The sequence below is a fragment of the Asterias amurensis genome, chromosome 20 (assembly GCF_032118995.1).
Source record: "Asterias amurensis chromosome 20, ASM3211899v1".
In the NCBI taxonomy this organism is placed as follows: domain Eukaryota; kingdom Metazoa; phylum Echinodermata; class Asteroidea; order Forcipulatida; family Asteriidae; genus Asterias; species Asterias amurensis.
Window position 1 is genome coordinate 10,473,852 of NC_092667.1, and position 18,475 is coordinate 10,492,326.

The following is an 18,475-nucleotide window of genomic DNA, read 5'->3' on the forward strand; positions in this document are numbered from 1 at the left end:
AGACGCACGAGAGTGCCCGAGGCATTTCTGAGGTTCAATTTTTGTGTGTGAAACATTACCTCTTTCTCTTAAACTACATTACTTTAAAGGGTGTCGTTCTTTAGAACTGAATGTTGTATGGTATCAACGGCTCCCCGAGGCTCTTCACCAAGTTAGATTTATGGTAATTATTCACTTTAATTTTGATAAAATTACCAAGGGGTACCTTCCATTTAAAACATTTCTAATTTCAGGACTCACTCGTTGTTGTTTCTCTGTTATTCATGTTAATCCGAACAAACAATCTTCTCGTTTAGTAAAGCTTTAGTCGATGGAATTGGTACGGGGTATCCTTTGGAATGGTAGACTGGCAAAATAGTCGCAGTGTTGCATGTTTTGCTTCTTTATGGGTCCCCCACAGTTTCATGAATGTCCATGCCTATTATTCATTTAATCGTGCTGGTCCTTTACTTTGGAATAATCTGCCTCTTAATATCCGTAACATGTCCTCTATTCATAAGTTCAAAGAGGCCCTCAAAACCCATTTTGTGTTTCTTCCTTGCGCAATGAGCATCACTTGTGTTGAATACCGGCGCACTATTATTATTATTATTATTTTATTTTATCAAACAACTATTTATTTCTTAGTTTCCAACTTACCATGCTTAGATTTGATATTGATCGTGATTTTGATTGTGGAAATAAACTGAAACTGAACTGACTTGTGCGATAACAAGACATACAAGGGTGAAGGGGCTAAATGTATGATGAAAGGGGTAGAGGTAGAGTGAAAGGAGCTTTAAGGTTTGGCGATGGGCCATAGAGGTTGGATGAAAGAGGCTGGAGGTAGGTTGAAAGGGGGTGGAGTTTGATGAAGGTATAGCGTGGAAGAGGTAGATGTTTAAATTCACTGGACACATTTGTAGAGGGAGTGTGGATGGGCTAGAGGAGTTGTGAGGGGGATAGGGTGAACTAGGACTGCACCGACCGATGTGCAATTAATAATGCGAGTATGCGAGTATATTTTTTTACTCAGATAGAAAATACTACAGCAACACAAACCATTACGTAATTGATTCACCTTTTAATGTGGCAGAGTTTATACATTTTAATAATTATGCATGATATATAATATAATATCCACTAAACACTGAGATCTGATGCAAAAGGCTAATTAATTTACATATTTCTTCTCCACAAATTGGCTTTGAACTTACCAAGTTGTGTATTTTGAATCTATTTACATGATTGAGAACAATATCCTTTCACATAAACAAAAATATATATATAATAATATTCTACTGATATTTCCTTTACATGGTCCTTCCTTTGGGTTCTTAAAGTTATTATTTAACTAAGTTTGTCTAGTTGTGTAACCTGTGTAAATGGTTTGACCACCACCTTTAAAGGCAGTGGACACTATTGGTATTTACTCAAAATAATTATTGGCATAAAACCTTATTTGGTAAAGAGTAATGGGGAGAGGATGATAGTATAAAACATTGTGAGAAACGGCTCCCTCTAAAGTGACGTAGTTTTCGAGAAAGAAGTAATTTTCCACGAATTTGATTTCGAGACCTCAAGTTGAGGTCTCGAAATCAAGCATCTGAAAGCACACAACTTCGTGTGACAAGGGTGTTTTTCTTTCATTATTATCTCGCAACTCCGGCGACCAATTGAGCTCAAATTTTCACAGGTCTGTTATTTGATGCATATGTTGAGATACACCAAGTGAGAAGACTGGTCTTTGACAATTACCAATCGTGTCCACTGGCTTTAAACAAACATTACCATATGAAAGTATAATAATATTCATTTTGAACGATAACAACCAAAAAGTCAACAACAACATTTGACAAAATTCTTAAACTATAGTGCAGCTTTACATTAAATTAAAGTGTCTTTGTTTTTTACCAGCTTTTGAGATTAAAATGTTCCTCGTATAGTTCATTAACAGTATTCCAAACTGATTCATACAAAAGTAAACAAACCCTTCTCTCGGTAAGCTAACACAACTCTACAAGCAGTCGTTACTGGGAGTGTCAGAGCGAAAGAGGGCGCCCTGGCAATTTTTGTCCATGTCACACAAATTATTTTTTCGAAAGACACAATAACATTATATTGTTATTTCAATTCTGCTTTTTAAAACTAATCATTGCAATGTACTATTTCAGTGTTTATGTTGAATAATTTGACAAAGTATTCATGCTTTGTGACTCAAAACTATTTTGTAAAGAAGTCACCCTGTAAATCTCCAACAAAAATATAGACAAAAAGAATACACAAATACAAACGATTTAGCTCCGACAATATAGAATGAGAGCTTAAGAAGTGAAAGAAAAACCTGTAAAGGGGAAAACCCCATATCAGTCAGGTAGGGACTTCTGAAGACCCAACGTAGGAATCGAACCGGGGTCCACAGAGTTGAAAGACAGGAAAGAAATAATTGAGCAGGCCTCACTGCTAGTACTTGCTAAAACTAAAAGCATCACTATTGCAATACGTACATGTTTATAAATAACATAAACCCAAGTAATAAATGCCTGTTATTTATACTGAGTATACAGTGCATCGGTGTGTATGGGTGAAACCAAAATTAATATTCTTTACCCTGATGCAAATATATATCTATTATAACATAAACATTGTCTTGCAAACGCAGTTTTACTTAAGCTTTGGTTCAGTCAAAAGAACATGTACCGAAATTCCAGGTTAATACAAGCCATAGAAGTTGTTGAGTCGAGAACGCTGTGAGAACTGTATTTGCCTTGAGCCGTAGCGACTACCTCCTCGCCGGTCCATGCCGTACATTCCTGGGCTGGTCGGGCCAAGAAAGTACGCCTGATCCCGCTCGAAATCCTGCACTACGCTGTCTAAAGCTCCCACAGCAAGTAGTTCATCGTTGGCCAGCATACTGAAGTCACCATTCGGTCTGTATTCCATGGAGACTTGGCGTTGTGGAGGCATTGGTTGGAGGGGTGGTGGGGATAAAGTAGCCGGTGGTGGTCGGACGGGCTGCGAGCCAGGACGCTTTGCACCGGCACCTGGGTAATCTCTCGTGGGGTGGTAAACGTCGTTGTCCCCGGCCATGGGATCAGTGAGCTCCGCCACGGCTGGGTCGTCTTCGGTTTGAGCACCTTGGTTGACTGCTCCGAGACCGTAGCGCGAGTTGAGACTGCTTCTTGGGGATTGTCCCTGCATGACGGACGGGGCGATGGCCACGAGACGGTCCGCTCCCCCGTCCCCGTTACTCACGCCATTCCCGTATGCCTCAGAAGATGGATGGGGCCTTCTGCCTCGGCTGAAACAAGACATGATATACTGGTTGAGTATGAAGGGGAGTGAGAGAACTTGGGAATGATCAAAAAATCGAAGAATCCAACCGAACCATCTTGTTTGTCGAGAAAGATAGGATAACCAATCGTCCAAACAACAAATTACCTCCATAACATTTCAATTCCAGTACAATTTAACTCGACATTTATTTCAATAGTGCAAAATGTACATACAAAGACGTATACAGAACAGAACTACTTGAACAGTATTTGTAGGAGACGCAATGAACTAGAGACATTAATAAGGAGGCAAATTCAATGGATGGGGGAAAGGGGGTTCTCTAAATCTAGTCCTTTTAGAACTGCCTTGTAATAAAGGCAAAATTATGGAGGCAAATTCAAATGTGTATAGAAATGCATTATATAAAACAACATAGTGGACTTCTGAACAGAACATAAGTTATAAAAGAACGGAGACAGGGATGAAACACGACATGCAATTAAAGCAACCGCTACCTATAACGAGATAGGACGAAACAAGAAGATAAACCATAACTAAAAAGTTGGGGAGGTGGTGCTTTCTGCTTGACCAGCCAGGCTTCTGATGGATGATACCAAAGCCTACATCCGTATGGACTGTAAAAGGGGTAACCTTTGTTTCAGCCCCAGGAGAAGGTGGCTACAGCCCCTGGAAATATTTGATTGTAGCACACACCTTGAAGTGAACTTCAAGCCTTGTGTGTCTGGCAACTTGCATGCAAAAATAATAACATTCATTAATTTCTTTTATTTTTACCACACACGAAGAAAAGTGAAATTATTTAAATTATATTATAATGAATCAGAAAACATTAGTGCAATAGAATTTTGTGTGAGGATGGAGGTCTCCAAGAAACATCAAAACAAATAGGCTAGAAACTAAGAGCTGAAGATTGAAAAGACAATAAGCTACTCAAGATGAATAGAGACAAGATGTTTTGGAAAGAAATCTTTAGAACTAACCTTGCTGGTTGTTTGGGTTCCATGCTGACCAGAGCCACCAATATGATTAGAACAATTACAATAATGGCCAAAACAGCTGCGACTACAATGACTGGAGATAAACACAAAGCAACAATTATGTACAACAAGGTAAAACTGATGGGGGAAAGGGTTTTTTCTTAACATTAGCAAAGCTCTAATACCAGCCTCCAATTTAAATTTCTCGATAGGTATACAAGCTATTTGACTTTAAATCTCAAGTCTAAGATATCACTTTAAATCCACTCAAATCATTAATCAAATCGTTGATTTTCCTTACGTAAATATTCAAATAATGGTTGTCCCTTTAAAGCCATTATACACTTTCGGTAAACAGTATTGTCCAAGTCCCACACTTCGTGTATCACAACTTATATATAAAACAACAAACCTGTGAAAATTTAGGCTCAATCGGTCATCGGAGTCGGGAGAAAATAACGGGAAAACCCACTCTTGGTTCCGCGCGTTTCGCCGTGTCATGACATGTGTTTAAAATAAATCGGTAATTCTCGCTAACGAGAATTTATATTGTTTTACTGTTTTCTCAAAATGTAAAGCATTTCATGGACTAATATTTCAAGAGAAGTCTTTCACCATTACCTTCTGTAAACCCTGTAAATTATTTGTAAATCTGTGAACTTTTATTTTTTTTTCTGTACCGAAAGGGTCCAATGGCTTTAAAGACACCATTGTAGTAAAACATCATGTACCCCTGATAATTATGGAGGACACTTACCAGATATGAGCCAAATTGGTACGTTATTCTTTGGTGAACAGACCAAGTCGTTATCGTATGACCCGTCGGCGATGCACATGGCCTCTGTTGTGCCATCCGCAGCTTCAAATGTGTCGTCACACGTCACAGTAATAGTCTGGCCCACCGTGAGCTGTGTAAGACCCTGCGAGTCAACCGTTCCGTTCTGTATGACTGGTATGGGGCAGGGAACCGCTTCTGGTGTAGACCGTAGAAATGGATAACAAAATGGACAACATAACATTAAGTTCTTAAGTATGTAACCGGTATGAATAATACCCCTCTAAAACTGAGTTCGTTTTTGTAGCATTACGTTACTGTTTGTATAATCATCTCATGCAAATCACGCTCAATTCAAATCAGCTAACACACCGTTGGCGGCGCACTATATTTACCGTCATTCAAATTCTGGGTCAACATGTTATATTATTTTCCTTCGTCTTCTATTCTTGCAGGTAAAGATTTTCTATTTTCATATATTATGCTTCTAATTATACATGTCTGTTACGAAGTCACAGCCCACATTTTTGGCCAACCAAAATTGGAAAACTATGGAAAGTCATTGCAAAACAAAAACAGTACAAAGCTACTGTTTGAAACAATGTTACACAAAAGTTCAAACATAGTGTTGAATTTGTTGGAAACAAAACAATAAATCATGTGAGGTAATTTATTTCATTGAAAATCTGCAGAAAATTAAAACTATGTCTCACTGAGACGAAGATAATTTGTTGGGAATTGTTTTACGCATTTCTCAAAAACTACAGCACCTCAGCAAGTATTTTTAAGGTAAGCTTCCTACTACTATTATTATTAATAAGCCGTGTAAGCTTAAGGTGATTCTTTGCACGTTTGTGTTTTGTGTCGCACAAAATGTACCCAAACCCTTTAAGATCACTTCCTGCGAATGCGATAATAATAATAACAAGTTCTTATATAGCGCATTTCACAATAAATCGTATCAATGCGCTTTACATTAGTCCCCTGGTCATTTGGGCTAATAAACATCCCTTTAATCTTTCTCAGCTCCCATTTTTTTAGGGAGTATACAGCCCCTAGCTGCCGTGGCGCTCCGAAAGCCTTTCATTCACAATATCAACCTCTACCCTCGCAGGTACCCATTTATACCCCTGGGTGAAGAGAAGCAATTATAGTAAAGTATCTTGCTCAAGGTCACAAGTGTCACGATCGGGATTCGAACCCACACTCCGGTGAATTAGCACCAGAACTTGAATTCGATGCTCTTAACCACTCGGCCGCGATGCGAAATTTAGTGTCGAAAAAATCGGTACGTGCTCTTTCTCCTCTTGTGACGCAAGAAACTTCGGAAGAAACCTCGCTTGGCACGAAGCATTCGCACGAAGTATGAACCGGGCTTTGGACATCTTGAGTTTCATCCCCAGTAATATATAATACTCAATAATGTCCCACTTTGAAAACCAAACCTTACCCATTGGTGTGGATCCGGCGCCCGTTGGTACAACTCCAGTCCAAGCAGGTGTGGTGAGGCCTGTTGTTGCCAAAGATGCCTCAGTCGTAGGTGCAACGGTTGTAGGGATTACTGTTTATTATGGAATCATAATTCAATCAATAATAAACTTACATCGGGGAGCAAGAATATTCATAATTGGTTTTACCCATATACACCGATTTGTAATTCCAGAGTTCGGTAAAACGAAATACACTCAGGCATATTACGAGGGTGCGTGGATCATAGTTAATTACGTAGTCTAGTTAGATCCACTAAAGCAAGTTTCTTCTTTGCTAAGCACACAAAATGTAAAATGGAAGTAGACGTTATGCCCCAAATAATGCTCAGTAGAAAACTGATTACCAGCCGCTATAGTACAGTTTCGCAAGTGCATTATTGTCACTGGTATCCTGCCGATGTTTGCCTAACAGGAAATAGTATATCGATTTGTTTCGGCTTAGCAGCTTTATGAAACAAGGCTAGAGTCTAGAGTGAAGAGGTCGGGGCAAACTAAATTTTTGAGTTACGTATAGTTAAACATAACACGAGAAATATTTGTGCACTCTCGTCGCCGAACAACGTTGAAACTAGCCTGAATATCTGACGTCAGATTGAGGCTCGTGAATTACGCCAGAGATCTGCCGTTAAGGACGTCCATAATCACCTTTGACCTCGCATCATTCCACATTGGCTTCATAGTTCCGGAAATTCGCAGTTAAATCTTACGTATGTGTGTTTACATATAAAACTAACACCCTGTCCTTACCCTGTCCTCATCCTTGCGGATAAGGACAGGGGACCCGTCTATGTTGAAACTTACAAGAACAGACCGGCGCTGTGGACCAGGTGCCATCAGTCTGGCATAAGAAGCTCTCCTTATCTCGCTGGTAACCGAAGTTACAGTTAACTACCACTTCATCATTGTAGAAATAAGACGTTTGTGAAGCTGCGAATTGGCCATAAACTATAGAGTCCGGAAGGTCACTGGCGGAGCACTGAAGCCCGACTGTGAGAAATCGAGAGATTTTTTAAGAATTGAGGAAAAAATTCACATCGTGAAACTAGATTTATTAAAAAATGTTCACATCAAACACTGATAAATATAAGTACAGAACTTAATCGCTCATTATTTAGGGCAAATTATGTCAAAAACGCTACCACCTTTTTTAAATGAAATACTAAGATTAGTTTTATTGAAAAAATATGTTTTTGCTGTCCTCTTTCACACTATTTCTTACCCAAAACCAACTCAGGGCCGCATGTATCTACAACTATATAGGATTGAAACAAACATTGGATTCCATGTACCAAACGTACGCAATTCCTTTAACTTACATGTGTATTGCATAACGAAGCCCGTATCTCCGGTGGTAGAGCCGACTACGAACTCGACAGTGAAACTGGCAGCCTGTTCGGAGTTCCAGAAGGCCGGCAAGTCGCCACCAGTTGTCCCCGCAATACTCCTCGGAGTCCCCCCTGGCGTCTTGAGGACGACACGGTCCTCAGCGGCAATTTTGAAGTATGAGAATGAGACCACAGCGAAGTTGAACTCTGACGGGATGGGAACGTTCATTGGGAATGCATCACTCGCCAAATAAGGATACGGGAAGTTCGCCGATGTGATGTAACCACCGGTGTTGGCGGCGTTGCGGTAGAAAGAGCCAGCTAGTAAATAAAACAAAGCACGCTAATTGTGAGAAAAATTTTTGGAACCCCATTATGTGGCGCATTTGATATCCCCTCAATTTCCCCATCATTTGTGCCATTATTGTCAAAGAACTATTAAGTGGAGTATTATGTTTAGGGAAGATTGAGCCCATGCCTGGTGCCGTGTAATTTGCCAACTCATGTTGTTCCGGCTGTTGGTGCTCAATGAGCAACGGCTCTTGATCATTGATGCTCAATGAGTAGGGCTGTCGTGGCCCATGCATGGGCATGCTTGTTAATAAAAGCTCTGTTTCTCAATGGGCTCCTTTGCAGTATCCTTGTAATTAACTTGAATGTCTTTATATATGATAATAGACTGATCTTGATAGTATGCAGTAACTTGAAATCCAAACTTGTATTAAAACAGTAAACTTACTTCTGTAGATAGACACCGTTGCTGTCCCTCCACATGCTTCGCTCGCATCTCCCGGGCACACAGTGTGACAACCGGAGTTTCCCTGCTTGGCACCGCTCGATATATCATCGCCACACGTACACTTTGCTCCTTGGACGCCGGCGAAATTTTTGCTATAACCACGACAGAGCTCCAGGCACAGGGAGATCGTCATTAGTTGTGATTCAATTGAATTGTCCACAAGAGGGCCAGCGAATGACGCCACGTAGCACCCTTCGTACATTGGGTCTGCATGAAGAGAACATTACACATGTTATTATTCATAAAAGGAAAGCACATTATTCCACAAATTGTAGCCTTGCACAACTAGTTGTGTTACATGCAGTTGTTTCCCGTCCCAGTCCAGTCAAAATGTCAGGTGTGGCAGGAGATTCTGTCCCTATAAAACGAACTGTGTACAAACCTCATCTGATAAGCGCGATTTAATTAAAGGAACACATTGCCTTGGATCGGTCGAGTTGGTGTTTGAAAAGCATTTGTAACCGTTTTTTATGATATGCATATGGGTAGAAAGATATTTTAAAAGTAGAATTTAATGATCCACACAAGTATCACTCGAAATTGCGTGGTTTTCCTTTTACTTCGTCCACTAACACGGTCAGCCATTTATGGGAGTCAAATTTTTGACTCCCATAAATGACCGACCGTGTTAGTTCGCACAGTAAAAGGAAAAACATCGAGGCATATTTGTGTGGATCATTGTATTCTACTTTTGAAACACCTTTCCAACCATATGCATTTTATAAAAAACGGTTTAAAACGATCCAAGGCAACGTGTTCCTTTAAGCACTTTATGCAACCCACCATATACATAAAAGGACACACCTGTAGAAGTTTGAGATTGATCGGCCATCTGGATCACGAGATAATAGTGAAAACCGATTACCCAGCACACATTTTGCATGCCATCGATTAAAAAAAAAAAAAATGATGAAACGCTCACTGAGCGGGAAGTTAGTGTTATTTATTTCTCATTAAATTATGACATACCAGACCGAAATATTTTAAGGAATATTTTCTACTTTCATCATCATTAGACCGTGTAAGTATTGCCAGATTTCCCTGCCACACCGGCAGTTAAAGGAACACGTTGCCTTGGATCGGTCGAGTTCGTCCATGAAAAGCGTTTGTTATAAAATGCACATGGGTAGAAAGATGTTGTAAAAGTAGAATACAATGATCCACACAAACATGCCTCGAAATTGCACGGTTTTCCTTTTACCTCGTCGACTAACACGGTCGGCCATTTATGGGAGTCAAACTTTTAACTCCCATAAATGGCCGACCGTGTTAGTTCACACAGTAAAAGGAAAACCATCGAGGCATATTTGTGTGGATCATTGTATTTTACTTTTAAAACACCTTTCCAACCATATGCATTTTATAAAAAACGGTTTAAAACGATCCAAGGAAACGTGTTCATTTAAGCACTTTATGCAACCCAGGACACACCTGTAGAAGTTTGCGATTGATCGGCCATCTGGATCACGAGATAATAGTGAAAACCCGATTACCCGGCACACGTTTTGCATGCCATCGATTCAAAAAGGAATGATGAAACGCTCACTGAGCAGTTAACTCCAAACGGGAAGTTAGTGTTATTTATTTCTCATTAAATTATGACATTTCAGACAGAAATATTTTAAGGAATATGTTCTACTATCATCATCATCTTTAGACCGTGTAAGGATTGCCAGATTTCCCTGCCACACCGACCGTTAATCTTTAAAAACAAATTTTTCTTTGACTTACACGTGCACCTGACCCCGACGTCGGTTCCGTGAGAACACATGTTCGTTCCGTACGTTAAATCCATACATTCCGTTAAGCTGTTCTCGTTGCCTGAACACGTGACATCGGTCAGCCATGACGTCGATGTCCCCTGACCGAAGACGGCGTTGGTGTCCGTCGACATCGCACCGCCAGAAAAACCTAAAATAGTTAATAGTTAATTATTGAAAAGGAAACACAAATACTGTGATTATTTCGTTCCCTAAAAATATACTGCATTTCTTTGGAATTCCCTGGCATGTTTCCCTCCATCCTACAATCTAGACTGTTTTAAGAGGAATATCAATGCCTACCTTCAGCTACCGGAGTTCTTTCCACCTTAAATATTTTTGTTCTTGTAGCCCCATGAAGTGGCTTTTAGCCTTGTTTGGGGCGAACTTGCACTGTATTTCATTCCCTCAAAATAGGAACCAATTAGTATTTCACGGTGATTTCGAGAGAACGAAATGAATTCAACAATTTGTTTTACTATTTTACATGCAGCAACGATCATTTATTAGTGAGTTGGAGAATTGGAAAATTCACTTCAAGATCACTAAAAGTCGGCCATGTAGATGCAGGTGATTTTGAATGGTCAGACAGTAGGAGGAATGTAAGTTAGTTAGAGGGAAAACTACATGCATTGTGTGACATAATGGAATGGTGGCGTATGGTGCATTTGGTCATTTAAACCACGTCGACGATATTGAATGATCACACAGTAGGAGGGTTGACTAAGAACTGTGTAGCATTCATAACAAAGTACGAAACTACAGGCTGGCATTGTGCATTGATCATTCAAACCATGCGGATGATATTTATTGGGCAAACAGTAGGAGGGTTGGGATTTACCACATGGTATTAAGCAGTAAATGCTGACATAGTGCATGATCAACCCCGACAGAGAACCCACTAAGCAAATCCGATTGCCAAGAACTTTCAGAGGCCCATGGGGACAAAAATATTCACAGGTGGGATTCGAACCCACGACCTTTGCCATTCTCAAATAGATTTTTATTTTTATTTTTTTATTTTTTAAGTTTAAAGTAACTGTTTTGACTTCTAAATAAAACGCACAGTAAGAATGTGTAGTTGTTATAGTAATGTTGAGCTTACCCAGTTGTCTGCATACCACATCACCTTTCCTTATATCCCAAGATGGGTCACATACTGAGACCCATGCCCCCTCATGATATACCTCCAAACGGCCCTGGAGGGCGCTGTTGTCCACTCCCTGTAACCTCACGTCACCCTCTGAAATAAAGAACAAATATATAAAATAGGTCAATATCAATTAAAGGGTCTTAATTATATGATAATACAAATATTTACAGTATGTAGGCCTATGTGAAAATTTTCTTTGAAAGGTGTTCGCATTTCAAATATCGCCAAAAATCAGGAGCGGTTATGTCCACGCTAGAAGAACAATCCGCTCAACTTGAATACACAAACTAAGTAATGAATCTGAGAGTGACGTTTCTCATATTCAAATTAATGGAAACAAAAACTTATGTAGTGAAATGATTCACAAAATGCTTTAAACTAGCTGATAAGCTTTTACTGCCATCGATTTTAAGAGTAGTCACCAAACGTATTTCCCTTTAAAGACACTGGACACTATTGGTAATTGTCAGTTGGTCTTCTATCTAACTTGGTGTACCTGAAGATATGCATTAAAAAAAAACTGTGAAAATTTGAGCTCATTTGTCGTCGAAGTTGCGAGATAATAGTGAAAGAAAAAACACCCTTGTCACACGAAGTTGTGTGCTTTCATATGCTTGATTTCGAGACCGCAAGTTCTAAATATGAGGTCTCGAAATCAAATTCGTGTAAAATACCTTCTTTTTCGAAAACTACGTTACTTCAGAGAGAGCCGTTTCTCACAATGTGTTATACTATCAAAAGCTCCCCATTTACTCGTTACCAAGTAAGTTTTATGCAATTAATTATTTTGTGTAATTATCATTAGTGTCCACTTTCCTTAATTCACTCAAACTATGGTTCTTTTTAGCTATTATTTTAATGTATGTCACTTCGTTTTCATGCGCGCATGATTTCGTTTTACAAATTCAGACTCTAAGTTTCAGTCATTCTTCATTAATAGGCATTCAAGAATTCACTTTGACCATGCTTTGAGTTTAATTTCTACTAAACCTACTTACACTTTAAGAAAGTTGAACAGCTCCAAGGAAATTGAATGATCTTATTTGACCAGTGGAAGATAAACTGGTAAAATTGAATAACTACTTCTGACTATTGAATGATGATTCAACAGAGCATTCATTTTCAAACGAAATTGAATGATCTTGGGAAAATTGGTAGAAAAATATATATTATTAAGTTGGTGTATTATTTTAGCCGAAAGCCTATTCTGCATGCAAACTTATTTACTATAAAATACTCCCTTGATTAGAAATCAAATAAAGGTATAGACAATTTTAAATATCAAATATTCACATTTCCTATGTGCTCGCATGAGCTCAGCGGCAATTTCTGCGTTTGGAACCCGTTGTTCCCGCCAAAAACGGTGATGGATTCGACGATAAAGTTTGCTATTTTCTCAGCATGTATAGACATTTTATTCAAGTGTTCATATGAAAGTTAGTTTCTATGTGCGGTGCTTACGTATTTTCAGCCTTCAGCGGCTGTGACGTCTCTAAAGAAAGGTATGTGTACCAACCCGATCTGTTATTACCATTTATTCGTTTGAATAGAATTATAGAATGGGAAATTATGGTATGGTACGGGTGATTGGGCACCTATATTCAATGTCCTATGACTCAGTATTTCTATCTTTCTTTATTGCATAGCTAAAATAACTTCCTTTGTATAGACCAATAATACGCTGCAATAAGTTCATGGCTGAGATTTTCAAAATGGCGCTGTTCCACGATACATAACACAAACTGGGCGAATTTCACACAATACAAGTGTGATAGATTGAAACAACCAATAATAAAGTGATTGTGGAAAAAAATGTTGAAGATTAATGGTCTGGGTTTGTCTATGATGTATTCGTTTTGTGTTTTTAGTTTTGTGTAATTTTCTACTCGCAAGAAGCATCACAATGGCAAAATGCAACCAAATGCATAAGTTTTTGTAGCATGTTGTAACGATCGTACATCAACTCATATCAAGTCACATTGCCTTTTGTGCATTTGGCGGGAGACTGCCGAGTGCCACTCTGGGCTTGCATTAAAAATATAACTCTATCAGGGAAAGTTGTACTTTGCTGTTTTAACTGTGTAATGTAGGCCCTATAGTGTGTTGTTACACTTCTCAGTGCCGATAAAAACACTCAGCTGAAGGATAAAGGCAATGGACACTGTTATTGGGGCCTACTCAAAATAGTTGTTAGCATACAAACTTACTTTGTAACGAGCAATGGAGAGCTGTTGAGTATAAAACATTTTGAGAAACAAAGTTTTTCGAGAAGGAAGTGATTTTCCACTAAAATATTTGAATTTAATTTCGAGACCTCAGAACTAGATTTTGAGGTCCCGTAGAAAAGTATCTGAAAGCACACAACTTCGTGTGACAAGGGTGTTTCTTCTATTATTCTCTTTCAACTTCGACGACCAATATTGAGCTCAAATTTTCACAGGTTTGTTATTGTGTGCATATGTTGAGAAACACCACGTGAAAAGACTGGTCCTAGACAATTACCAAAGGTGTCCAGTGTCTTATAGGGTATTCTTAATCAAAAGTATGTATCATACGTTTGGTATTACACGGCAACACAAATTGAAGTATCAATCAATCAATCAATCAATCAATCAATCAGAGGGAATTTATATAGCGCCAAAATTAACCAAAGTTGTTCAAAGGCGCTCAAGGCAGTTGGATGAAATTGATTTCGATACACTTGTTGGAAGAGAAAACATTTGAGGAGTTTCTTGAAAATGTGAACAGTGTTAGCACCCTATTTGATGTGGTTAGGGAAAGTGTTCCATTCTTTTGGTCCAAAACAGGAGAGTGAGCGACACAGCATGGGTTCTGGCACGATAAACTGGGACCAATTTCATAGAGCTGCTAAGCACAAATATTTGCTTAGCATTAAATTTCTTCCTTGATAAAAACAGGTTTACCAACCAAATTTCCATGTGACTTTCAGGATAAGCCAACAAAAGCTGAATACCGGTAACAAGCACTATGCAACAAATAAAAATTTGGCTTGTAATCCTGTTTTTATCGGGGAAGAAATGTCATGCTTAGCAAATTTTTGTGCTTAGCAGCTCTATGACATTGGGCACTAGTGGGAAGATGTGGATGATCTAAGCTGTCTGCGTTGTGGTTGCAGGGTAGTAAGTCAGATATATGTACGTATACCAGCTTTATATATAGTTTAGTGCAGTTTCAGAAACATTTCACTTCGAAGTGGATGAGTAAAACAAAATGTTAGTTTATGCCCCAAGTAATAAACCTGAGAAGCGATATATCAGATGCTGTATTCCTGTGTGATTTATTCGCTCCGGATTTATGGTGATATACTATTATAACCCAATCACCTTTTAAACTGAATTGTTCACAAAGTAGTTTTATAGTATCCATCCAATGATATTAATGTAGGATAAAAAAATAGAACGGCTGAAAAAAGAGAGGATACATTGCCTAGCTAGCCTAGTTTACTACAAAAGTGGTTAAAAGTCCTAAATATGAGAGTCAAGTTACTTCATAACCGAAGAAGTGAATGGATTGGTATGTAGGCTACTTGAGAGGTTGAGATCTGGTATATATGGCTTATAGTGGCATAAGCCAATTTTAGATATACTGTACATATTGACGCTTTAGAGGGCACTATTTATTTTTGGGTAAAATCTGTCTGTTAACACCCAAACCAAACAGTGCACTAGTGTCCACCATAATCCAAAAGGTTACATACCGATGTATGGTCAACGTTGATGTTGGGTAAAACATCATTCTAAAATTATATTCTTTATGCAATTAATACATGAATTGAACCTAAAATAGTGTTTATAGCAAACCGGAAATGATAAGTTGGAACACACTGGAGGGCGGGAATGGGTCTTATTTGCTCAATAGAAAATGTATTTTTGCCTCGTTTTGAGACGCTATCTTAAGATGAAAAGGAGGTCATGTTTCCGGTACCCTCACCCCGACCTCTATAGCCCCATCAATAGTGCCAATAGCTGGACTCCCTCCGCTTATTGGCCCTAATATTTTGAATAGAAACCAACAATACAGTGCGGAAATCTTCAAATTTTCTGAAGCAGCACTTTAAAGCTTTAAAGGAAGAAGAATATTGTATGCCTTGAAGCGTCCAGCGTATTGGCACATTGATGGTGGGACAACATAGGGATCCCAACATAGTCTCTCATTTTAAATTTGGAATACATGATGTATTTCTTTGTTATAAGGTAACCACACCAAGTACACATGGGTTTATGAGTGAGTAGAGGTTCTCATTTTTTTCAACTTAATGTTTCCTTATGCATGGGCTACAGATTTAGAATTACACCTTGCCTTTTTGAAACCACGTTGGAGCACCAGTCCCGACTCAAAGTCCCCTACCGAAATTGCACACTTTCACAACTGACTGAGCCTGATGAGCTAAGCTTGGTACTTGGTACTTTAATCCCTTAACAAGCCCCATTTGGGCTAAACTGGGATGGTGGGAAAGCTAAGCCGTAGTTTCGAAATGGGCATGTCTTAAGGCAAGGATTGGTCATGATCGATGGTTATGTGGTTGAAACCATGGATGGATGAAGGAGTGTAACCATTTAAAGGCAGTGGACACTATTGGTAATTACTCAAAATAATTATTAGCATAAAACCTTTCTTGGTGACGAGTAACGGGGAGAGGTTGATAGTATAAAACATTGTAAGAAACGGCTCCCTCTGAAGTGCCATAGTTTTTTAGAAAGAAGTAATTTTCCACAAATTTGGTTTCGAGACCTCAGATTTAGAACTTGAGGTCTCGAAATCAACCATCTAACGCACACAACTTATGGTGACACTGGTGTTTTTTTCTTGAGCTCAAATTTTCACAGGTTAGTTATTTTATGCATACATGTACATGTATGTTTAGATACACCAACTGTGAAGGCTAGTCTTTGACAGTTACCAATAGTGTCCAATGTCTTTAATAAAGTTATCTTACCTGTATATAACGATGTCACCGTGTCTGACACAAGTAGAACACCAAGACTCATCACTAGTATCACTAGTGTTAGTTTATCACTTGTCACAGTATCCTGCTTCATCATGTATTAATTACAATACTAATGAACTGAATTTAGGCCGCACCATCCACAAAGGCCTTGTCGAGTTCCTTCTTGAACCAATTCTCAACTCTCTGATTACAGTTCGGCTTTGAAAATTAAAAATGGCTGATGTTTTGGGGTCCTAGTTGGAACAGTAAACACCATTAAGGCGTGGTGACAGGAGTTTGTCATGCATTTCCCACTTTTAGTTCGACGGCCTTTCATCTGTGTATAGTGCATGGTGTTAGGTACGAAACGGGCGCGGTGTGTACCCGCTCTATTGTGACAAACGCGTTCAAGCGTGGATGGAAAGTACAAAAGCACAATCAGGGGTAGACTTGTTTACTAGTCTGTCGTGACCTTCCACGGCGCGTGGGAACCAATGTTGACCCCCCCCCCCCCCCCCCCCACACACACACACCTAAATATTATAATTCATAACTAAAGATATATCTTTACATTATTAGGTGAACTGTGTCCGTGTCCTGCGGCCGAATTCACGAAACGCTAGGATCAATCCTAACTCGAGTTATGGGACCAATAACCCGTCCTAACTTAGGATCAATCCTATAGGATTCCTAGGATCGATTTCACCAAACTTAAGACGGATTCAAGTTCAACACATCCTAACTACTATGGCTACTAGACTCAAGTTAGGACTGGGGTAAGGGTCGTCCTATGTATACTTTTACGTGCATAGTCAAAGTATACTCAGGATTGATCTTAAGGCTGGGACTCGTCCTAATAAGTTAGGAAGAGTTTGGTGAAATCGACGGCTGGTAACTCAGTTTTATTGCAATATATGTATATAATTTCGCAAAATGGACAAGTTTATTAAGGTAAACATCAAAGGAAAATATAGATTTTCCTCGTGGCCACATATTCCCCCACCCCCGATTTAAAAACCAATGTTGATAACATTTGCAAACTCAGCGTTCATGACTGATCACGAAGTTGGACGCCATAAATTCCTTGTACCAAATTAAACGACCTTTTGGTTTTGGTTTTGGGTTTTTTCCCCCGAATTTCTGTGGGTTTGGGGGTGTTTGTTTCTTCACGTATTTTAATCTATTTCCTCTAATTCCCATGAACTTTTGGTTCACACTTAGGCCCCTAAGCCTCTTTCACACAAGTCGAATTCATTTTCAATGTGTTCAATTTCCACAAGAAAAATGGAGTGCGAAACCAACAAGAGGTTTCAGTGCGTAGGACTATCCCCGGGTCTCTCATATGGGGCATTTTCTGTTTAAAGATAGTGTAATAAGGACTGATAGACTATTGCACTATAAAAGTATGAAACGGAAACTTCAAATAAATGCGTTTAAAGAGCCAGACAAATTGGCACCAGACACCTTTTAAAAAAGATGAATCTTTATTTCAAAAGTATAAATGATATTACAAAATTAAACAAATTACAAACATTTACCCTTATTTATAAATAAGTGGTTTCTTAGCGTATATAGCGCTGCAATCCATCACTCAGTGACGCTCATTGCGCTCAGCAACACGCTTCGTACGCACTCTAAAAACTCCCGGGTCAGAATTTTTACCCGGATTGCCGGTCCCAGGGGCCCCGATCCCAATCTGGATCAAGCTAACCCATATCTGGGACAGCTTGACCCCTATATGGGCTAAACTGACCCAGAAAGTGGTTTACAATTATTTCATTTTTTTTCCTCACTTAGATCGGCGTTATTTCGCCTATTTTGGAGTTATTTTGACACAGATACGGGTTATATAATTGACTCAAAATGGTTCAGGCTCCAAGAGACCCAGATCCGGGTCAATTTTGACCCGGGTGGTCTAGTAGAGTGCAGAAATACTTACTAGATCCTGAATTATAAATGGATCGTGATTAAA

At 39.1% G+C, this 18,475-nt stretch overlaps 1 protein-coding gene across 1 annotated transcript; it reads right to left on the minus strand.

Moving 5' to 3' along the window:
- Positions 1-1,048: 1,048 nt before the first annotated feature.
- LOC139952246 (uncharacterized) lies at positions 1,049-16,873 on the minus strand. Its single transcript, XM_071951320.1, has 10 exons — positions 16,513-16,873; positions 11,508-11,645; positions 10,374-10,553; positions 8,583-8,849; positions 7,835-8,164; positions 7,320-7,505; positions 6,479-6,589; positions 5,011-5,226; positions 4,257-4,347; positions 1,049-3,280 (listed from the first exon to the last, which is right to left on the minus strand). The coding sequence occupies exons 1-10, from the start codon at positions 16,616-16,618 to the stop codon at positions 2,692-2,694; spliced, it is 2,214 nt and encodes a 737-aa protein (XP_071807421.1). The 5' UTR covers positions 16,619-16,873; the 3' UTR covers positions 1,049-2,691.
- Between the last annotated feature and the right edge of the window lie 1,602 nt (positions 16,874-18,475).